This window comes from Panthera tigris, chromosome B3, assembly GCF_018350195.1.
Source record: "Panthera tigris isolate Pti1 chromosome B3, P.tigris_Pti1_mat1.1, whole genome shotgun sequence".
NCBI lineage: Eukaryota > Metazoa > Chordata > Mammalia > Carnivora > Felidae > Panthera > Panthera tigris.
In genome coordinates this window covers 144616836-144640636 of record NC_056665.1, presented here as the reverse complement: position 1 = coordinate 144640636, position 23801 = coordinate 144616836, and the positions used below count along the sequence as shown (strand labels likewise).

General features: G+C 49.3%; 1 protein-coding gene across 2 annotated transcripts in view; it reads left to right on the top strand.

The window, feature by feature from the left end:
* Positions 1 to 12069: 12069 nt before the first annotated feature.
* Positions 12070 to 23801, top strand: part of PPP1R13B (protein phosphatase 1 regulatory subunit 13B) — a 93555-nt gene continuing 81823 nt past the window's right edge. Inside the window, exon 1 of one of the 2 annotated variants that reach the window (XM_042990678.1) lies at positions 12070 to 12125. Coding sequence is in view for 1 of the 2 variants with exons in the window: in XM_042990672.1 (XP_042846606.1) it covers positions 12749 to 12757 (9 nt within the window). In the remaining variant the exon portion in view is untranslated. Of the gene's footprint in view, positions 12126 to 12573; positions 12758 to 23801 lie in introns of those variants that run through there. The other variant, XM_042990672.1, reaches the window with a different exon arrangement.

Genomic DNA, 23801 nt, shown 5'->3' with positions numbered 1-23801 from the left:
CGAACTCACAAACCACAAAATCATGACCTACGCTGAAGTCAAATGCTCAACCGACTGAGCCACTTAGGCGCCCCAATAAATAAAAGTTAACAAATAAATATATAAAAGAGATCCGTTTCCTCAACAACAAAAATATAATCTAAACAAAGTGGTTTTTTAAAATTTCATTTATTTATTTATTTATTTGTTTATTTATTTATTTATTTTTTAACGTTTATTTATTTTTTGAGACAGAGAGAGACAGAGCATGAACGGGGGAGGGTCAGAGAGAGAGGGAGACACAGAATCTAAAACAGGCTCCAGGCTCTGAGCCATCAGCACAGAGCCCGACGCGGGGCTCGAACCCACGGACCGCGAGATCATGACCTGAGCCGAAGTCGGACCCTCAACCGACTGAGCCACCCAGGCACCCCTTATTTATTTATTTAACAGCATCTACAAGTTATTTACTTTCCTAATTTTATTTTTTGAGTAACATATTACAAACATTCCTTTGTTTTACAACTGGGTCAGATAATGTTTAGAACTAGCAGATGTTTAGCTGTCTTTGAATATTACAACATCGTCTCTCACCAGGTTTGAAGGCGAGATTCTTGGCTTCACTATTTTCTCTTCATGAAAGCATTAAAATGACAGATTATGAATGACTGGAATTGGTATATATTGAACACTTTGCTTTTTGGAATGACATTTTTTTTAATTCTTTTTTTTTAAGTTTATTTATTTATTTAGACAGAGAGACAGAGACAGAGAGAGCGGTGGAGGGGCAGAGAGAGAGGGAGAGAATCTCAAGCAGGCTCCGCACTGTCAGTGCTAAACCCAATGTGGGGCTTGAACTCACAAACCGTGAGATCATGACCTGAGACAAAATCGAGTCAGACGCTTAAACCGACTAAGCCACCCAGGAGCCCCTGTAACGAAATACTTTATTTTTTATTATTTTTTTTAGACTTAAAAAAAATTTTTTTAACATTTATTCATTTTTGAGAAACAGAGACAGAGCATGAGCGAGTGAGGGGCAGAGAGAGGGGGGAACACAGGATCCAAAGCAGGCTCCAGACTGTCAGCAGACGGGGCTCAAACCCACGAACTGTGAGATCATGACCTGAGTCAAAGTCAGATGCTCTACCGAATGAGCCACCCGGGCGCCCCTGTAACGAAATGTTTTAATACAAGGGAACATCTCTGCAGTTTCCGCAGGTGCACCCCCACTTTCCCTAGACTGCACGTGGAGTGGGCAGAGGGGTCCTGCACGACACCATTCCTGCCTAAGGGAAGGCTTTTCTGTGGCGTTTTCCGACTTCCATATTTCCTAATGCCTTCACATACCCCTAAGGCCCTCTTTTTCATTTGTTTTGTACTTTCATATTCCACGTGTAAGTGAAATGACATGGTATTTGTCTTTCTAGACTTACTTAGCATAATACACTCTAGGTTCGTCCGTGACGTCACAAATGCAAGATCCCACCCTTTTTTATGGCTGAGTAGCATTCCGTTGTGTGTATGTGTGTCTACACCACATCTTCTCTATCCGTTCATTTGTCAGTGAACACTTGGGCCGCTTCCACATCTTGGCTATTGTAGATGACGCTGCGGTAAACATAGGGACGCACGTATCTTTTCAAATTAGTGTTTTCCTTTTGTTCGGGTAAATACCCAATGGTAGAATTACTGGACCACGTGGTAGTTGTATGTTTGGTTTTTTGAGGAACCTCCATAGTTTACGTTCCCACCAACAGTGCACGAGGGCTCCCTTTTCTCCACATCCTTGCTGACACTTCCTGTTTCTTGTGTTTTTGAGAACAGCGTTCTGACAGGTGTGAGGTGATACCTCGCTGTGGTTTTGATTTGCACTTCCTGATGATGAGTGAGGTGGAGCATCTTTTCATGTGTCTGTTGGCCATCTGGATGTCTTCTTTGGCAAATGTCTATCCAGATCCTCTGCCCATGTTTTAACTGGATTGCTTGTTTGGTTTGGTGCTGAGCTATAGAAGTTCTTCTACATATTTTGGAAATCAACCCATTATGAGATATGTGATTTGGAAATATCTTCCCCCATTCTGTAGGCTGCCTTTCTGTTCGTAGATGGTTTCCTTTGCTGGGCAGAAGCTTTGTAGTTGGTGTAGTCCTAATCTTTTATTTTTTCTTTTATTTCTCTTGACTGAGAAGACATACCTGAAAAAAAAAAAAATGTTGCTAAGGCTGGGATCAAAGAAATTCCTGTTAAGCCTTTTTTTTTTTTTAATGTTTATTTATTTTTGAGAGAAAGTGTCCCAAGGCTCTTTTTTTAAATTGTTGTATTACTTGCCCCTGATGACTTCAACACATGAACACAATGGGAAAATTTGCCCAGGAGAGTAAGCTTGCTAAATTCTCATCCGTCAGAGTAGGAAGCCAGTCAATAATATTGAGAGTTGAAAAATCAAGGAACAACAGCATGATATTTACAAATACGAAGATAACACATGTACACACAAACTATAGAAGAGTTGAAAGCATTGTCCCTGGGGCACATGACTCATAGATGCGCCTGGCCTGCTGTTTTACATCCAAGTCTTTGCACACTATTTGTGTGGTTAAGAATCGAGTCAATGAGGGGCACTTGGGTGGCTCCCTCGGCTAAAGGTCTGACTTCGGCTCAGGTCATAATCTCACGGTCCGTGAGTTCGAGCCCCGCGTCGGGCTCTGTGCTGACAGCTCAGAGCCTGGAGCCTGCTTCGGATTCTGGGTCTCCCTCTCTCTCTGCCCTCCCCCACTTGTGCTCTGTCCCTCCCTCTCTCTCAAAACTAAAAATACGCATTAAAAAAATATTGTAGGGGCGCCTGGGTGGCGCAGTCAGTTAAGCGTCCGACTTCAGCTCAGGTCACGATCTCGCGGTCCGTGAGTTCGAGCCCCGCGTCGGGCTCTGGGCTGATGGCTCGGAGCCTGGAGCCTGCTTCGGATTCTGTGTCTCCCTCTCTCTCTGCCCCTCCCCCGTTCATGCTCTGTCTCTCTCTGTCCCAAAAATAAATAAAAAACGTTGAAAAAAAATTTTTTTAAATAAATAAATAAATAAAAATAAAAAAATATTGTAAAAAGAATCAAGCCCATAGATTATTTTAGTAAGAATAAGAATTACGGTTGATCTTTGAACAACACAGGTTTGAATTACATGGGTCCACTTATACACAGATTTTTTTGATAGATACAGTATAGTACTGTAAACGTATCTTCTCTTGCCTTAGGATTTTCTTAAAGTATTTTTCCTCTAGTTTACCTTATTACAAGAATATAGTATAGAAGACATACAACATACAAAATATGAGTTAATCGATGTTTTGTGTTATTGGTAAGGCTTCCAGTCAACAGTGGGCTATTTGCACTTGAGTTTTGGGGGGAGTCAAAGGTTACATGCAGATTATCGACTGCATGAGGGCCCCTAACCCCTGCATTGTTCAAGGATCAGCTGTAACTCGAAACATAAAGAAAGCTAGGTGTTTTGTCCCATTTTATCCCGAGTTTTGCACGTTTGGGCTTTGATTTGGAATTTGAATCGGGTGTTTCTGTCTCCAATCACTCTTTACATGTAAAGAGCATCGGAAGCCCGTTTGGGAGGTGACAAGAAGCGAGTGAGGCACTGTAACCTATACCCGTGCGTGCGTGCGTATGTGTGTGTGTGTGTGTGTGTATGCTCACTCCCCTCATGGCCCAGCCAGACCCATCTTTCAAGAGCAGTATTATTCTCCAGCAAGGCTCCTGCGTGGCCTTGACATGTTCCTTACACCTCATTCAGCTGAACCTCCCTCCTTGCTCAGCCAGGCAGGCTAACAGGTGGGCAATTTCCCATCCGGGTCACAGGGAGGCATGTCCGGTGTCGTCCTTGTTCACGTGCAGGAGCTTCCTGAACTTGTCCATGACCATCTAGGGCACCCCACTACAAATCACACTAGTCAGTCACATGGTCTCCACATGCCAAGAGAGCCTAGCCCACTGCCAGCTGCCGTCTTTGGGGCTGGCAAAAAGGACAGATCACCCTGTTCTAGCTTGTGTTCGTGTCTGTGTGGAGGAGGCTGAGGTGGGCGAGTGAGAGAGTAGCAGGCACGGCTACGCAGCTGATCTTTCGGCTGTGGGCATTTCGAGCTCAGGCTGGCACGCCTGGGCGCCTAAGGTTGCAGATCAGCGAGGAGGACGTTGGCTTGTCCGGGGCTCAGGGACCCTCCTTGCCTGGCAGCAACGGCTCACCCAGTACAGGGTATCAGCGAATGCCTGTGGGGCATTCCCCATGTGCCACATGGATCATTTCATGCAATCCAGGCAAGCATCCTTGTGGGAGACCCTATTATTATCCCCATTTTACAGATGAGCAAAGGGGAGGCGCAGAAAAGTTGTATAACTTGGCCAAAGTTACACAGCCGGAACTAAGTTGCAGGTGGTCTAGTTCCACAGTCCAAGCTCATAGGTACTACGTGAAAGCATGTTTTCTTAACTTCTTTATTGCAAAATGGATTCTAAGCTCATAAAGCAACGCAAAGTGCGTGCAGAACACAGGATTTAAAGTCAGAACTGGGTTTCAATCTTGGCTCTCTGCCTGGGGAAGCTCACCTGCATGAACTGCACCCACCGTCCCTCCAAATCCAGTGGGTTTGCCCAGTAAAGTGCCCTGATAGGAGATCAGGGGACAGATTCCAGCTCCTCCCGGTGGGGGGCCTTGGACAGGTTGTATCAGTTGTTCTCAAGGTCAGGCCTCCCCTTGGTGCCTCTCTTTTGCTGGTGACCTCCTTTTCCACCCTGCAGCCCTGGGGGTGGTAACGGTCTCCCTGAGCTGGCCCTGGAGTCCAGCACTCTCCCTGCGGCTCCCTTACTCCCCCCCCCCCCCCCCCCCCCCCCCCCCCCCCCCCCCCGGCTTCCGTAAGCAACCTCCCTTTGTAAATAACCCTCCTGGAATTTCCCTAATTTGCGGAAGCCATCTGTTTTCCCATGGGACCCTGACTGATGTGACAGCATCATGAATAATGGTGGAAACTGGAAGCACCTGAAATGTAGGAGAGCACGGGGAGGGGGGCTGTTGAGGACACCCTGAGCGGCTTGGCGGGAGGTGATGCAGCCAGTGGAAAGATGTTCGGAAAAAAACATTGCAACGAAGTGGGGGAAGGGCATGGCTAGGGTAGGATGCTTGGGGAAGAACAAAAGACCTGCGGCTAAACTGCGTTTATGGCCAGACCTCTAACAAGTTCCCTGCGGGCAGGGAGTGCGACCTCGTAGCCTCAATTCTAGCACTGAGGGGAGACACAATAAAGATCAGAAACCGATGAATCAAGGAGCGAGTCAACGAGCGTCCCAGCCCAGCCCAGCCCTCTCTCTTTCCCACGGAGGCCCGAGGTGAATCCCAGGTGGAGGGGAGAATGCGGCTGAGGCCTGAGACCAGGACGAAGGGCTTGTGAGCGTGTGCATGCATGCGTGCGTACGTGAGTGTGCGCGCGCGTGCAAGCACCTGGCGGAACCGCGGGGAAGCCGGGCTCTCTGGGGGCGCCCCGCCCACTTGGGGGCGGAGCCTGCGGCGGGGAGGAGCGGAGGTGCGGCACGGAGGGGAGGGGCGGAGACTGCGGCGCGGCGGGGAGGGGCGGAGCCTGCGGCGCCCGGGGCGCTGCGGCGGGCGCTCCGGCACCGGCGGGAGCTGTTGCGGTCCCAGCCGCCTTAGGTCCCCGCTCCGTGGCCCTGGGCAAGTGGCGAAACCTCTCTGCGCTTCAGAGAGCACGTGCCTCACGGGGTCCACCGCAGGGTGAGTGGAAGCTACCGTGTGCTGAGCATTTGCTGTGTCCCGCCACCAGCAGGCCGCACCCCAAGGCAGTGAGTGACCCGGCCGTTCGGCCCCGGCGGCGGCGGAGTGGGCTCCGCTCCCCCGCTCCCCAGACCCCGCCTGAGGCCCCCGCGCGTGGTGGCGGCCGGGCGCGGTGCCCGGCGGCCGGGCGCATTTCCCTCGGTGCGCGCGACGGGCCACGCGCCACCCGCAGAGTGGCGCCCGCTCTGCCCTGTGCCGGCGGGGTGGGGGCCACACGCCGAGGGCACACACCCCCGACAGCCCAGCGAAGCACGAAAAACACACAGATCGCTGGCGGTGTTCTTTTCTAACCTTGACGACAAAAACACCCTTTCTTGCGCCACGTGAGCGAACGGAACCACGACTGATTCACAGCCAACAAGGGTTCTCCCGGGAACTGTGAGAGTGGAGCCCCCTCCCCACTGTCCCCACCTCCACACTGTGGGGCAGGGGGCTGGGGGCACGCTGGCCACCTCTAGGGCGGAGTGGCTGGGGTAGGAGTTGGCCTGGGGATGGGTGGAGGTGGGGGGGAGTGTCTGGCACGGGAAGGTGGACGGGCTGGGGAGCAGGAGCTCCTGAGCCCCTGGCGGGGGGGGGGGGGCGGTTAATTACCCTTTGCTGGGTGTGGGGAACCCTGAGGGCTGTGGGGAGCCACTGGGGAAGTGGCCAGGTGCGATTTACACTTTGGAAACACCCTTCTGGCCTTAGGGGGGCTCAATCAGCGGGGGTGGCTCAGGTTAGGGTGCAGTGGGAAACAGGGTTGGCTGGCAGAGAGGGGGAGAGGCCCAGGTCATGCCCAGTGTCTAGCTGGAGTGCTGAGTAGATGGCAAGGTGGGGTGGTGGGGGGGAGGGGTGGACCGAGGGAGGGGGTCCTGAAGTGAAGAGGGAGGGTGGCCCTCCCCAGGGACAGCATGGCAAAACAGGACACAGCCCTGGACCCACCAGTGCCAGCTCCCCAGGCCTGCAGTGGGCTCTGTGGGCACCAGGCGGGCTGATCCACACCAGCTCCCCAGCACTGGTTGGAAGCCTCGGGGGCCATCCCAGGGCCTTTCTTTCTGTCTTTCCTAAGAACCCCCCTTCAAGCACAACGGAAAGGAGTCCCCTTCTCCACATCCGCCTTCTTCCTTAGTCCTCCTAAGGGGCTTCCCTTCTCCACTCCTGCCATCCTCCCCGTGGTGCCCACCGGGCCTTGGAAAGCAGAAACCAGTCCCCTCTCGTCCCCTGGAAAAGTGCCAATATAAAATCCAGGCTCATCATGGCCCCCAAACCCAGACTTGATATTACCTCCCTTCGCTCTCCCCCCGGCTCCTGCCTTGAGCCCCCAGTGCTGCCCCCACAGTTGCTGTCAGTTCATTCCCTTCTCACCTGCTTTTTCTCTTCCTTCACACAGTCTCCCTGAGGAGTCCTGCAAAGCTCCCTCCTCGGTATCTTGCTCCCAACTCAAATGTCACCTTCTTCTGGAAAAAGCAGCTACCTCTGTCACATTATCTGGCTTTATTGTTTTGTTTTTTTTTAATACACTTAACCAGTGTGGGAAGTTATTCTGTGTTCTTGTTTGTCATGTTCTCCCCTGACCAGAATATAAGCTCCATGAGTATAGGGACCATGTCTGTCTTGCTCAAGGTTCTGTCCCCACAGCCCGGACCAGTGCTGGGCACCCAGGGGAAACCCAGGCGACACTTGTCGCCTGAGGGAACTGACCCCTGGGCTGAACAGGTATGTCGCCAGCTCTAAGGTGGCACGTTGTGACAGGTGAGCCAGGACTGAGCAGTTTGGGAGAAGGTGGTACAGATGAGTTCTCCTGGGGGGATCTGGGGAAACCTTGAAGAAGAGGAAGGATTTGAATTGTGACAAGAACAGGTACCACTTCTTGGGGAAATTGACAGTGCTTTTGTGGGCACAGGAAGGTGGAGGAACAAGGACTTGGAGGAGGGAAGGCTAGGGTTTGGGACAGCTGGTGTATAAGATCTAGATGTGGAGGGGCGCCTTGGTGGCTCAGTCGGTTAAGCATCCAACTTTGGCTCAGGTCATGATTTCACGGTCGGTGAGTCTGAGCCCTCCATTGGGCTCGGGGCTGACAGTGTGGAGCCTGCTTGGGATTCTCTCTCTCTCTCTCTCTCTCTCTCTCTCTCTCTCTCTCTCTCTCTCTCCCCCCCTCCCCCCCTCTCCCCCCCCCCCCGCCTCTTCCCCATGTGTGCATGCATGCATGTGCTCTCTCTTTCTCAAAATAAATAAACTTAAAAAAAAAAAAGTTCTAGCTGTGGAATGCTAGGGACATGGGAGATTAAGTTGGAAAAGTAGATTGTGGCTATGCTCTGAGGGCATCTTGTTATAGACTGAATTGTGCCCCTGCCCCCCAGGATTCATATGTTGAAGTCCTAACCCTTCTATAACCTCCAGATGTGACTATTTGGAGATAGGGTGTTTACAGAGGGAATCAAGGTTAAAGAGAGGTTATATGGGTGGGCCCTCATCCAATATGACGGGTGTCCTTACACAGGGGGAAAGCCACCAGGGCTGCACGTACAATGAGAACATTCCCAGCAAGGGAATGGCCATCTGTAAGCCAAGGATCAAGACCTCAGAAGACCTCGGAAGACCCAGCCCCGCACATACCTTCTTCTGGGATTTTCAGCCCCCAGGACGGTCAGTTTCTGTTGTTTAAGCCCCCTGTTCTGTGATCTTTTGTTTTGGCAGCCCTAGCAAATGAATATAGGTCTTAAGCTTTTTATATTTTAATTTTAAATTGTAATATTTCATCTGGTTCAGAAATCAAATATAAAAAGTAATAATGACCAGAGGATCAAGGTCAACATCAACAGTGATACGTCATATTGATAGTTTGTGCCCTTGGTAGGATGTGATGAAAATGGTACTTCACCTGTGTGGTCTTCCTCCAAAAAATCCCAGAACCTCAGTCTGATTATAAGGAAAACATCAGGTAAATCTCAAGTGAGGAACATTCTACAAAACACCTAACCCGGGGGGTGTTGGCTGGCTCAGTCAGTGGAGTGTGTGACTCTTGATCTTGGGGTCATGAGTTTGAGCCCCATGTTGGGTGTGGAGCCTACTTGAGAAAATAAAATAAAAATAATATTCAAAAACCCACCCAACCAAAAAAAAAAAAAAAAAAACCCCCACCCAACCTATACTCCTCAACACTTTCAAGGTCATAAAAATACAAGGGAACTGGAAAATTGTCACAGCCCAGAGGAGCATAAGGAGACATGATATCTTAAATGTAATGTGGTGTCTTAGATGGGGTCCTGGAATGGAGGACCTTAGGCAACACTAAGGAAATCTGAGTAAGGTATGGTCTTTAGTTAAATACTCGTGTATTGACATAGGTTTACTAGTTGAACGTGCCATACTCATGTAAGATGTTAATAATAGGGGAAACTGGGATGGGAGGGAGCCTGTGAGAACTCTTTATTTTTCCTTGGAGTTTTTCTGTCAATCTAAAATGGTTTGAAAAATAAAGTTTATTTTTAAAAAGTAAAAGTGAAAAGTCTCACTCAGGTTTCTGTCCATTGTGAAGCGACCGTTCCCACCCACAGCCACTAGTTTATTAATGTTCTGTGCATCTTTCAGGAATCCTTTGTGCAAATATGAGTCCATGCTGATTTTCTCCCTGAAAGGCCTTTGTGTTTTCTTTGAAGAGCATTTAATCATTTTTGATATGTCACATTTCAGACATACAAAGTGGAGAGAAAAATACAACGCACCCCCTGTGCCCACCACCCATATTCATCACTTATCAAGAATTTGCTGTGTATGCCTCACCACCCCTCCCTGTCTTGCTGTCCCCCTTTTGCTCGTTTTCAAACAAATTCTGGACCTCTTACATATGCTAGTATGTATCTCTGAACGATCTGCATAGCTTTTATTTTATTTTTTTTAATTTTTAACTTTTTTATTTTTGAGAGATGGTGCGAGTGAGTGAGGGACAGGGAGGATGAGAGAGAGAGGGAGGGGGGTAGAGAGAGAGAATCCCATGCAGGCTCTGCCCTGACAGAGCCCAAAGCAGGGCTTGAGCTCACCCGATGCGGGGCTCGAACTCATGAACCATGAGATCATGAGCTGAAGTTGGATGCCGCACTGATTGAGCCACCCAGGTGCCCCGTTATTGTTTTGGTTTTTTTTAATGTTTATTTACTTATTTTGAGAGAGAGAGAGAGAATGCATGTGAGCTGAGCACTCGTAAGTGGGGGAGGGGCAGAGAGAGAGGGAGAGAGAGAGTCCCAAGCAGGCTCCACCCTCTGGGAGTCTGATGCAGGGCTGGATCTCACAACCACGAGATCATGACTTAGGCTGGAATCAAGAGTCAGACACTCAACCGACTGAGCCACCCAGGCGCCCCCTGCACATCTTACGATATACTGAAGTCTATATCCCACCATCAACAGTGGTTCCTGAAGAACCTTTTGTGAACTTTAGTCTGGGTGATGAGCAGACACAGGAGAGCTTTGCAGGGCGGGCGTGTGTATATGTGACCTAGTTCTGTCTGTGTGTGGGATGATTTGGGCTTGGAGGAGGTTAGAGCAGGGAGGCCAATTACAAACACACTTGGTCTCATGGCAAGTGGTAGGGCCTGATGCATGGCGGCCGCAGCAGGGTGGGGAGAAGAACCAGCTAAGGAGCCTGTTGAGGCGGGGGGGGGCACTGACCAGCCTGGCTTCAGATACATGTCTGCCTGGAGGATAGACGGGGCCTTGGTGTGAGGGCAGGGCAGCTGCAGCTATCTGTACCCAAGGGTCCGGTGGCTAGGCTTTCCTTTTCAGAAGCGTGGGCTCATTTTGACCACCTCAAGGCAGGTGTCCCAACTCTGCAGTGCCCCGGCAAAGCCTGTCCTTTGCTTGGCTTAGTGGGCCAGCACCCACCCACATGGGTAAGGAACATCAGCATGTCAGAGCAGGAAGGCCACCAGAAATCACAGCATCTAACTCCTCTCTGGTTACACACAGAGAAACAGAGACCTAGAGAAGGGGCGTGTGTTGCCTCGGCCACACAGGGAGTGAGAAGCAGAGCTGGAATGAGACCCGGGGTCTCTGACTTCCTTCCTCCCATTACCCACAGCTTCCTCTTCTCTCCGAACCCTGCTCCCAGAAGAGATGTGACACAAGCCAGTGCTGCCTGTGTGCATACGTTTGAAACGTCCTGGGAGACTCCGCTCCCAGGGACGTAGGCACACTAAGCTTGCTTGCTAATGACAGCATTACTACAGGAAACTATTTACGGAGCACCTACCATGTACCACAAACTGTGCCGGGAACTTTGTATACGTCATGTCTGAACCTCCCCAAATCCCATGAGGCAGCCACTATTATTTCTGCAATCTCCCATTATAGAGATGGGCAAATTGAGATACGGAAGATGTAGCTTGGCTAGGATCATACAGTGAGGGTGTGGCAGAGGCAGTGTTTGTCCAACTGGAAAGTCTGCACTCTTCAACACTAACCCCTGTGGCCTCTGAAGAACAGGGGTGGCTTCCCGTGAAGAGGACGCTGCTCACTCCCTGGCCTCCACCCTCGTTGTCCCCCAGACCCACACCCCAGCCCTGAGCCTCTCAGTGGACAAGACAGGCTACAGATGGGCCCTGACCCCCTGCTGTCGTCTCCAAGACGCTGGGCCCTACCCAAGGTGGTTTATGGCCTTTGGTGTTTGGGGCCGTAAACAGACCTCCATGTTCAGGGCGCGCATGAAGTGTCAGCGCCGCCTGCGAGGACATCAGACACAATGTGCTCTCAGGGTTCAAACGAACGGATGCCTGCCCTTTCGACGGCCTTTACTACACTCTGTTCCGTGCCCTGCGAGGGGCTCTGGACACATGGCCCTGGTGTCCGTCATTCAGGCGCTCAGGCCACAGCGGGAGGTGCCACGGGAGACAAGGCTGTAAGAAGAGACCGGGTCCCTAGAGATGGGGCCTGGACTCTAACCAGGGTGGTCCGAGCCGCAGGGATGTTGGCCCAGGTGGGCCCAGGCTTTCTAGGCCGCGGCTGGGGAGCGGGTGCGGCGCAGGAAGGCCGGCTGCAGCAGGGCGCCGCCAGCTGCAGAAGACGCGGTGGCGGACGGCCGATCAGGTGCCCAGGGGCCGCGGCGCGGGGCGGGTTCCCGGGTCCCTCCCCATCGGTGCGGGGCCGGGTCACGTGGGTGGTTTGGGGCGCACCACGCCCCTCCGGCCGGGCCCCCAGCTGCAGCACCCTCCCCCCCCCCCCCCCCCCCCCACCACCGCGGCGCCGGGAACCCGGGGTCAGGCCGCGGTCAGACGCTGGCGCGCGCCGTCGCCGCAGGATGCGCCCCGCCCCTCGGCGGTCGCCGGGGGCCCAAGGTTCGAGTCCCGGCCTTGGTGTGACTCGCCGCGGGGAGGCCCCTCCCCGGCCCTGCCCTCTTCCGGCCTCGGTTTTCCCGTTTCAGAGGTCTCGGAGAGCCTGCGCTCCCGGTCGCGCGCGGCCCCGAGCCCACAGGCCGCCACACGGGGCGGGGCAGCTGCTAGGCGTCCGCAGCGCGCCCGCCCGCGGGAGCGCGGACGCGCACGGGCGCGCTCGCACCTGGCCGCCGCGAGAGCGGGTTCGGGCGGGCGGGGCCGGGGAGCCCCGCCTCCCCGAACCCGCCCCTGGCCCCGCCGGGCCAATCGGAGCGGGCGGCTGGCCCCGTGTGGGGCGACGCGCTGGGGGCGGGGCCTGCGGGGGCTGAGGAGAGAGCCCGAGGGCCGGCGGCGCGAGGCGGTCGGGCGGAGGCGGCGGCGGCCGGTCCCGGGACAGCGACGCAGCGCGCCCGCGGCCGCGACAGGGCCGGTCAGGCTCCGCAGCCCGCCGCAGCCGCCGCCTCGCCGCTGAGGGCCCGAGATCGCGGCGGCGGGTGCGCGGCCTGTGCGAGCGGCCGGAGCGGCGGGCGCGGCGCGGCGCCGAGCGTCCTGTCAGGCGGCCGAAGGCGCCGCGGACCCGCGCCGCGATGATGCCGGTGGGTGCGGGCGGCGGCGGCTTCCTCCGTGGGCGGCCGGCCAAGCCTCCTTCCTCCCGCGGCTCCCCGCCCCGGGGCCCGCGCGAGGCCGGGCGGGCGGGGAAGGAAGTGGCCTGGCGGGCGCGCCCGGCCCCGGCGCCCCCCGGGCGGGCAGGTGGGGGCGGCGCCGGGCTGTCAGCGCGGGCCGGGCGGGGAAGGGCTAGGGCCGGGGTCGGGGTCCGGGCGAGGATCGCCGCGGGGGTCCCCCCCCCCATCCCCCGCTCCCCCGGGCCGGCGCCCCCTCGGCCGCGGCCCGGCCCTTCCTGCGGACCCTCCCGAGCCGGGGGCTGCCCGGGAGGGGAAGCAGGAGATGAAATTGGAGCCAGTCGGTTTTTTCATCCGTTCTGGCGGGTGGTCAGACGGGCCGGGGGGCGGAGGGGGGGCTGCCGTTTGGCGCCCGCTCGGTTTCGGGGTCTCGCGGCGCCCGTGTGACCCCCCCCCCCGGCCTGAAATTTTCTGGGGTCGCGTTCGCAGTCGGCGCCGTGTACACCTCCGTGTGGCGTTCCCACGCTTGGAACCCCGTATTTGCCCCCAGCCCTGCCCTGATTCTGAAACCGTGTTGCATTTAGGAATTTACGTGGGGAATGGATTTGGAGAGCCATCTTAGGAATTCCCCTGTACCGCGTCCTGCTCGTTTGTACGTTCTGCTGCGACTGGCCTGCTGTCACCGTGTTCTGGGGGTTGAACGAGGTTCACCGGTGGCGGTGCCGCCTTTGTCCTGTCCTCAGGGATGCGTTCTGCTAGAAAGAGGACGCTACGTTTGCCGTTTCCTTTACCTGTAATCTAAAGAGCAGCGGGTGCTGAATTACAATTTTTCTAATCTGGATTTTTGTGTGTGTGTGTGTGTGTGTGTGTGTGTGTGTGTGTGTGTGTGAGATAAATGCCGTGACTTAGGAAAAAAAAAAATGTAGGACTGGTGGCACCCGGTTGGATGTACTGGTTTTCTGAGTGCCTTTATTTTGGGTAAAATTCAGGAACACATTTGTAGTCAAGTAACAGCAGAATCATTGTTGTGACCTACAATTTCTACGTTGGAAATCACATTTCTGCAGGAAAGTACCGTTTCTCTGCATTTTCAGCGTGGATGCTGCTCTTTTGCGCCGCGGCACTCAAGGACATTTAGATTAGAATTTTTCCCCCCCTGATCTTTCAAGTCATTTCCTGTCTCTTGATAATCTCTTCTCCCCTTTTTGAGCTGATTCCAGCACATGTTTGCAGAGTCTTAAGCTTTGACCTCATTGATCCTGAGGTCCTTCTCTGGCATCAGGGCTTGTGGGGTTTCTAGACATTTGGTTGAAAATGAATGATTGTCTTGTAATGGAAGGAGAACTGGGTGAGGATCCGAAGGTCGGGAGTTGAGTCCCGGTTCTGCTACTTTTTAGCTGTGTGACCTTGAACAAGTCAAGGTCTCCAGCCTGGAATCCCGTCTACGGCAGGAATAAAGACATGCCGGTGTCTGAGGCTTTCCTGAGGATCAAAAAGGGTGGTGGGTCCAAAAGTGCAGGTCAGACAATGCCATGCGAGTACTTATTGTCGTCGGCGTGGCTCTAACTGTAACCTCGGAAAGATAAGGCACCTGGAGGCTGTGCTTCCCTAATTCTCGCTGGCTGGATTTGGGAAAGGCGTTACGGTGTTCGGCAGTTTTGAAAGCAGTTTTCGTTGAATCATGTGAGAGTTGATTGTATTAGGTACTGCAGTAATATTGAAGGGTGTCTGTGCAATTTTGATTGGTTTCATCACCGTGTAATGTTTACACATACCCTGTTAAGGACCTGGCTTACATCTTCCAGAGGATATACTGACATTTACCTCCGTTCCACGGGGTTAGGGTTTCTAGTCTCTTCCTTATCATGTTTCTTTTTTAAGAAGTGTGCTTAGCTGGCAATTGGGAGATTTCATGATACTCAAAATAATCAAATACTACTTAAAAAAAAAACCAGGTCTGTTAGGTATTTCAAACACACTGCTTTTGTTTTGAAATGCCTTCTAGAAACGTGGTATTTTTCTTAGTCTCTCCTTCGTGGCCTCTAGGTCTGTATTTCCTTCTTGATCCCTAAAAATACTACTTGTAGGATTGAGCTCTTCGTCTATTAACACAGTTGGGGCTGGTTGTAAATTTAACACAGGTTTTAAGGACTTGCCATTCTTACTTGGTCCTATCTTTATGTATCCAAGATGTAAATGATTTTTCTTACTTTACTGTATATTTCGTATTCGTCATCATGAGGAATCATCAAAGGAAGATTGGCTCATATTTTGCGTCCTTTGTATACAGCAGTACATACTTTCTTTTCTAGTTCATATTGTTCTTTTTTTTGTCTTAAATTTTTATTTAAATTCTAGTTAACATATAGTGTAATATTGGTTTCAGGAACAGAATTTAGTGATTCATCATTTACACATAACGCCCAGTGCTCATCACAAGTGCCCCCCTTAATACCCATCACCCATTTAGCCCAGCTCCCACCCCCCGCCTCTCCCCTGCAGCAACCCTCAGCTTGTTCTCCATAGAGTGGAGTCTCTTATGGTTTGCCTCCCTCTCAGAGCAGTACTTTCTAATAGGAATGTAATGGGAGCCACACAAATGTGATTTTCTAGGAACTACATTAAAAAGGTGGTATTTGAGTAATGTCTTTTGTTAATGCAGTGTATCAAAAGCATTGTAGCATGTGATCAATATGAAAAATTTACTAATGTAATATTTTACTTTTTTTTTAACTAAGTCATTGAAATCTGGTGTGAATCCTGTGTGACTCTAGTGAAGTTTTACGTTTATAGCTCACACCAGTTTAGAGTAACACATCTCAGGTGCCCGGTAGCTACGTGTCGTCAGTGGCTACCATATTGGGCAACACAGGTTTAGAGTATATTTCTTTGAGTTATTTGAGTATTGGCAGTTAGTGTGTGGTGTCTGTGGTACCTTTTGATTGATCAGATGGTTTACTGCAGCACCCAGTCTCTCAACTGTTGGGAATGAATGTTCTCATCTGACACAATAAAGCCTTTGAAGAAGTCTTCAATTTGCCTGTTACGCAAAGTTCCAAGACGATTTACTTTTAAACAAAGTTATATTTTGGAATTTTCCCTTGTTAAAATAGTACTGTGTTCTAGTGTCTGTTGTCATTCACCTTTTGGTCAGTGGATGACATTTTTATTATTTTTATTTTTTTAATTTTTTTAAATTTTTTAATGTTTATTTATTTTTGACACAGAGAGAGACAGAGCACGAATGGGGGAGGGTCAGAGAGAGGGAGACACAATCTGAAACAGGCTCTGAGCTGTCAGCACAGAGCCCGATGCGGGGCTCGAACTCACAGACCGCGAGATCATGACCTGAGCCGAAGTCGGCCGCTTAACCGACTGAGCCACCCAGCCGCCCCAGTGGATGACACTTTAAAAATGTTTTCCCAGGGCACTTGGGTGGCTCAGTCAGTTGAGCATCTGTCCCTTGATTTTGGCTCAGGTCATGGGATCGAGCCCCGTATCAGACGCCGTGCTGAGTGCGGAGCCTGCTTAGGATTCTTTCTCCCTCTGCCCTTCTCCCCTATTCGGGCACATGTTCTCTCTCTTTCAAATAAAAAAAATAAAATAAAATTAATAATAAGTGAAAAAAAGGACTCAGCTTGGGTCTCCCATTCCAGAGATCTTTAAAATAAATAAAATAATAACATAAAAATGAAACTGTTTTCCTAAGAAGAAAATGGGCTGTGCTTTAAAGATTACTCATTGGCTTGTGCCTAAGATCTGGACCTGGAAGCATTTAGGCTATGCCTAAATAACTTTGATAGAAATAAGAATGTTAATAAAAAGCCTGGCTCAGAGCATGAAAAGAATGAAAACTGCCTTGCTCATTGGTCGGCATCTTTCTTTTCAGAAGAGAGGGAGCATTTTGCAGCTGGTAAAACTTCTTGTGCAAAGGTGAAATAGATCTGGGGAATGGTGCTAAGGATACTTTTTTCTTTTCCAAAGCAACGTTGATGTGAGTAAAGGAAGTTCTGTGGTTCTAAAGTGTTTTATTCATAAGGGAAGCACTCTGGTGTTTTGGTAATGTTAGCAGTGAGACTCCTTACCTCCAGTAGGCACTGCATAGTATGACTAGCTGATTCCACTCCTTTCTGTCCTAGGAGCCCTTTCAGCATATTAATTGTATAGGCTATGGGTTAAATTAATTTGTGTTTAACATTTAACTTTCATTAAACAAACATTCACTTATTTCAGATACTTCCTAACTATACAGGAAAAAAAAAAATTTGAGGTACTAGAATAGGTCTTTCTTTTTTAAATTTTTTAAATGTTTATTTATTTTTGAGAGAGGAGAGAGAGCACAAGAGGAGGAGGGGAACACAGAATCCTAAGCAGGCTCCAGGCTCCTAGCTGTCAGCATAGAGCCTGACGCGGGGCTGGAACTCACGAACTTCCAGATAATGACCTGAGCCGAAGTCGGACACTTAACTGACTGAGCCACCCAGGCACCCTGGTCTTTTCTTTCTTTAAGCCATCACCTGTCGTGTAACTGATAAAAACAAACTGGAAGAAGAGAGATTTAGGTTCTAGTCCATACTTTTTAGTACCTGTGTAACTTTTGGACTTAATTTCTTTGGACCTCAGTTTCTCATCTGTGAGGTGAGTTGGTCTTGGTTGATTTCCAACTGTTTATGGTCGGTGCAGTAGCTAATACATAGCAGATACTTTCATGAAAGTCAGTAATCAGGCTACATCACAGGTTGAGGCAACCTGACACTTGTTTTGACAGCCCTGATAGTAAACTTGTTCACGGCCCAAGTGTCTTTGTATGATAGAGCAGATAAGAGCTCAGTAGGTGTTCACTATTATTGTTAACTAATAATTTAGTCACTTGATAGGCTTGAATTGTGTCCTAATTTAGCAAACAAAGCACTGAAGACTAGAGAAGATTTTTTTTAAAACTCTGGCTTCTTTAAAACAAATATTACAGACATAATATTGCCATTTAAAATAACTCCAGCCTTTAGATTGCCCACAGATTCATAAAAAGAAAAACTAAGTCTCAATCATACAAAGGTGTGTATATAAAAGCTTGTCTTGCAGTTTTATTGAACTTAAGAACCGTCTACACGGAGAGCTCTTTAAAGGCTACAGTGTGAAGTGCAGCCGTAAAGTTGCAGCTCTTGACCTTCCTAGAGCTCGATTGGGTAATAGCGAGTTGGTAATAGTGAGTGCTCGGGTGAGTGGTAGTTGTCATTATGCATTTAAGCTCTGTGTCATAGGTTTTGTGGTGGTGTCTTTGTTTTTATGGAGAACTGAGGCTCACGAGGTAAAGAAACTTGGCTAGGTGCTCCAGCTCCGGAGTGGTAAAACGAGGTTTGAAAACAAACAAGCTGACTCAAAGCCTTTGCTCCTATCCTTTGTGCCCGTCACTTAGGGAAGTTTGCTGTAGTCAAGGCATTTCGCTGTGAGTGCTAGTGAATCGAGTTTGGCTAAATGTTTTCCCCTTATGCTCAGCTCAAACAGAGCTTAATATTTAAAAGAATCCCAAGGTGAATCTTCTTTTTTTTTTTTTTTAATTTCCAGTGTAGCTAACACAGGATTATATTAGTTTCATGTGTGCAATCTAGTGATTCAACACTTCTGTACGTTACTCAGTGCTCATTACAAGTGTGCTCTTAATCTCCTTCACCTGTTTCCCCATCCCCCAGCCACCTCCCCTCTGGGAACCATCAGTTTGTTCTCTGTAGTTAAGAGTCTGTTTTTTGGTTTGCCTTTTTTCTTTGTTTTTTTCTTTTTTCTTTTTTCTTTCTGTTTTTCGATTTGCCTTTTTTCTTTGTTCCTTTGTTTTGTCTGTTAAATTCCCATATGAGTGAAATCGGATGGTATTGGTCTTTCTCTGACTTATTTCACTTAACATTGTACTCACTAGCTCCATCCTGTCATTGCAAATGGCAAGATTTCATTTTTTTTTCTGGCTGAGTGATATTGCAGTGTGTGTGTGTGTGTGTGTGGGCACGCGCGCCTTCTTCTTTATCCATTCATCTATTGATTGACGTGGATTGCTTCCTTAATTTGGCTGTCGTAAATAATGCTGCTGTAAACATAGGGGTGCATATATCTTTTCAGATTAGTGTTTTCGTATTCTTTGGATAAATAGTAGTACAATTACTGGATCATATGGTAGTTCTATGAAACTCCATACTGTTTTCCACCAGCCTGCACTCTCACCAACAGCGTTCAAGGGTTCGTTTTTCTTAACATACTCCCCAACATTTGTTTATTGTGTTTTTGGTTTTAGCTGTTCTGAGAAGTGTGAAGTGATAGTTCATTGTGGTTTTGATTTGCATTTCCCTGTGATAAGTGATGGAGAGCATCTTTTCATGTATCTGTTAGCTATCAGGATGTCTTTGGAAAAATGTTCATGTCTGCTGTCTATTTTTTAAATTAGATTATTTGGGTTTTTGGTGTTGACAAGGTGAATCTTTTTTTAAAAAAAATTTTTAATGTTTTATTTATTTTTGAGAGAGAGAGAGAGAGCACAAGCAGGAGAGGGACAGAGAGAGAGGGAGACACAGAATCTGAAGCAGGCTTCAGGCCCTGAGCTGTCATCTCAGAGCCGGACGTGGGGCTTGAACCCAGAACTGCGAGATCACGACCTGAGCTGAAGTTAGATGCTTAACCAAGTCACCCAGGCGCCCCTGAGTTTTTTTTTTTTTAAGTTTGTTTATTTGAGAGAGAGAGAGAGAGAGAGAGAGAGAGAGTGCGCGCACGCATGTGTGAGTGGGGGGAGGGGCAGAGAGAGCCTATCTGTGCAGAGCCTGACTCAGGGCTGGATCTCACAACTGTGAGATCATGACCTGAGCCAAAATCAAGAGTCCAGTGCTTAACTGAACCACCCAGGTGCCCCAACAAGGTGAATCTTTTTGATAAAAAATGATAATTTTCATCATCTTGAGTTTTGGGGCAACTCTTAAAAAATTTTTTTTATTATGTTTATTTTGAGACAGAGACAGAGTATGAGTGGGGGAGGGGCAGAGAGTGAGGGAGACACAGAACCTGAAGCAGGCTCCAGGCTCCAAGCTGTCAGCACAGAGCCCGATGCCGGGCTCAAACCCACAAGCTGTGAGATCATGACCTGAGCCAAAGTTGGACGCTCAACTGACTGAACCATCCAGGCACCCCGGGACAACTCTTTTAAATGTAAATGTCATTTTCCTTTCTCAGCATCCTACTTAAACATACTATGCCAGTATATATGCTTAAGAGTTACTTAGGATTTCTAGCATAATAGGAACTTAGATTATCATGTTATTGTATTGAAGTTATATAACTGGTTGTCAGCATGTGTTTTTGTGTGTGTTTGCACAGATGGGCAATAATCTTCAGCAAAAGTTTGGTGGTATTTTGGTGCCCAGAAGTATTGTTGCCATAGTTATTTCACAAACGGTGGTTCTAGGGATGAACTTAGAAATGGTGGCAATAATCAAGTTCTATTGTGACACTTTCTTGGCCTAATTGCTTTATTTCACTGCAAATATAACTGCATGGTTCTTGCTCATACTAATTGATAAGCAAAAGCTACTGTTACTGGATTTTGTAAAATAAAAATCTTTGCCTGGTGATATGTAGAGCAATAAAAGACTGTGAAATGAGGTTGTTTTAAAATTAATAAACGGAGCGGAGCACCTGGGTGGTTCAGTCGGTTAAGCGTTACACTTCAGCTCAGGTCATGGTCTCATGGTGCATGGGTTTGAAGCCCACATTGGGCTCTGTGCCGGCAGTGCGGAGCCTGGAGCCTGCTTCAGATTCTGTGTCTCCCTCTCTCTCTGCCCCTCTCCTGCTCACACTCTGTCTCTCTCTCAAAAATAAACATTAAGAAAAAATTAGGGGTGCCTGGATGGCTCAGTCGGTTAAGTGTCCGACTTTGGTTTAGGTCATGGTCTCACATTTCATGAGTTTAGCCCTGCATCAGGCTCCGTGCTGGCAGTGTGGAGCCTGCTTGGGATTCTCTCTCTCACTCGGTCTCTCTGTCTCTCTCAAAATGAATAAATTTAAAGAAGAAAAGGGTTTTTTAATTAAAAAAATAAAATTAATGAATGACATTTGAAATATTAGTGTATAGTTCATATAGGATCCTGTTAGTAGTATTGTTAGTATATCTACAGAAAATGTTAACTGAAGTTTTGGTAGAATCATGATCTATAACATATGTTATGATTGTAATCGTCATGGCTGAAGCAGATGCAGAGGCCCTGTGGTAGGACCATGCCCGGCATACTGGAGAAACAAAAGGAACCCTGTGTGGCTCAAGCAGAGTGCGTGAAAGGGAAAGTGGGGGAGATGAAATCAGAAAGGTGATGGTGGTGGGAGAGTTTAGGATCTTGTAGGACCTTACAGGTTATTCACATAAGCTATTTTAAAGACCAAAGATATGATGAGACATTTCTATTGGAAGAAATGAAACAGTGGTATATTTTTTGTGTTGTAAGTTCTGAGTAGCCGGCATGACCTGGGTGTAGCAGTAGGAGTGTGGGTCCTGGTGTCAGTCAGCTTAAGTGTGGATTCTGGCATCACCATTTGGCTCTCCGACTTTGGGTAAAGTTACTTGACCCCTCAGTTCTTAAACTGAGGATAGTAATTGTAAATTTATAGGGTGATTAGGAGGATCAGGGTGATTATTATGGTGAAAGGAGCCTGGTGTGTAGTAAATGCTCCGTAAATGGTAGTTATTTGTGATAAGTTGCATTTCCTCTGGGAAGCTTTTGCCATCTTTGCCTTGGCCACGTCTACCAGTATAAGCAGCCTGGCGCATCTTTTTTTTTAAAAGCTATAATTCATATACCATAAATTCATCTTTTAACATGTTCAGTTCAGTGGTTTTTAGCGTCTTCATAAGGTTGTATGACCATCACCCGTGTCTAATTCAGAACACTTTGCCTGAAGCGTCTTTGTAGTACTCGCCATACTTGCAGTCGAAACATTCGTTTGTGTGGCTATTTGATTAATGTCTGTTCTTGTCCTGTGCTGCAAGTTTCACGAGAGCAGATGCTGTCTCTTTTTGTTGGCCTCTTACCACCAGTGCCTGTCCAAGGGACCGGCCACGTAGTTGGTGTTCGGTGACAATTTGTCGAGTGAAAGAAGATATAATGTGGAAAGTAGCTTTGGACCCCATCGCGAAGAGGTGTGTGCGTGTGTGTGATGTGATGGGATTCACACTTGACCCTGTGGGTGGTCAGAAACCAGCAAGCATTTTTAAAGTGTGCAGTGGCGATTTGTATGAAAGAGGGATAATTCTGAAGCCGGAGAGAATAGACTGTGGAGTGAGGGAGAGTGAACAGAAGCAGGAGAAGCAGTAAGGGGACCGATTGGTGCGAGGCAGGCTTGACCCGAAGACGAGAGAGATCTGGTCGGTGGGTAAAAGAGGTGGTGGGGGGTGTGTATGAGTGGAAGTGTGAGTGTGATGGCACGTGAGCAGAGATGTGAGTGTGTGTACCCACGTGTGAGTGTGTGTGTGTGCTTGAGAGAGAGAGGAAGGAAGTCCGGTGCCTGGAGCTGAGGATAACAGCTTTATTGCGTCAGCAGCCAGGCTCGTCTTTCCTTTAAGATAGAGACCACTTGAGAAGGGGTCTGTTTTAAGGGCTTGCGGGGACCAGTGAGTTCCATTTTGGTCGGATTGAGCTTCAGATGCCTGCTCTATCCAGAAAGGGGTTACGCTGAAATCCTAGGGTAAAATAAAGAGAAAAATCATCGGCCCTATGTTAAGTGGTTTTTAATGTTGTGGTTTAGGCACTCTAGATCGCTGCCCGGGTGTCTGTGGCATGCCACACACCGTCCCTCGTGCTTGTAAGTGAGCCCCACCCTGGGCCCCGCGAGACCAGGCTGAGCTTCGTGGGCAGGGGCTGGCCCGGCTGCCCACCCGCGTGCTCTCGGCGCCCGGAAGACCTCGCGTGCCCGCTTGCTGGAGCAGTGCAGTCCGTGACTTCACGTCGATCGTTTGTGCTCTGCTTTTCCTCTGTGGCACGTTCATGTTTCTGATGGCAACCTTGAAAGTAGAAGCAGTAACTCGTAGTCAACCTCACAAATGATAAGCGGCTAGGCGGAGACTTTTGTGGTAGAACTAGAAATGAGAAATGAGGTTGGTCAAAATGTGAAGAAAGCTGAAGTAAAACTTTTAGGGTCAGCAAGGAGGACGCCAAACCGTAGGAACAAAGTATTTTGTGATAGAAAATAGGTGTGAAACAGTATAGTGTAGTGGTTATCGGCTCAGCCTCCAGGGCCAGGGTTTCGGATTCCGTATTTGCCACTTCCCAGTCCATGACCTCAGACAGATTAGTTAACCTCTTCGTGCCTTACTGTCTTCTTTAAAAGGAGTTTAATTACAGTAGATCTCAAAACGCTGTTGTGAAGACTGTCAGCTGCTTAGAGCGTTCTGTTAATATACAGAACAAGTACTCAGTAAACGTTCTTCAGATTGCTCTAGCAGCCGTGAGGCTTCATGGCGGACGGGGCTCCGAGAAGGGTCCTCGGTGCACTTCCTCGCACTGAGGTGGACTGCCTGTGTTCTGCGCGCTGAGAGAGCAAATAGTAGTGGCAAGATCTATCAAGTCGATAGAACAGAGGGGGGATGAATGGTTTGCTTTTCTTGGAAGTTAAAGTTGACCTTCTCTTTCCCGTACCTTCTGTTTTCCGGACCACAGTTTAGAACCAGAATAGGACTCATTTCACTCAGTGTTCCATCAGTGAGCTGAGAAGTTGCCCCCTCCTTGCTGGTCTCTACTTAGATGGCACCTTCCAGGCCACCCTGTCTGAAATGCCCCTTGCAGTCCCCTTACGGTGCTTTGCTTCTCTTCATGGTACTGGTGCCCACCTGGCATTTATTTGCGGAAGCTCCGGGAGAGCAGCCTTTTGTTTCCACTTCCCACTGCGGTATCCCCAAGTGCCTGGGACGTCGCCTACCTCCGACAGGCGTTCAGCAAGTACTTGTTTACTGAATGGCCTCAACAAGCATTTGGGGCACAGTGCTTATATGCTGGCTCTG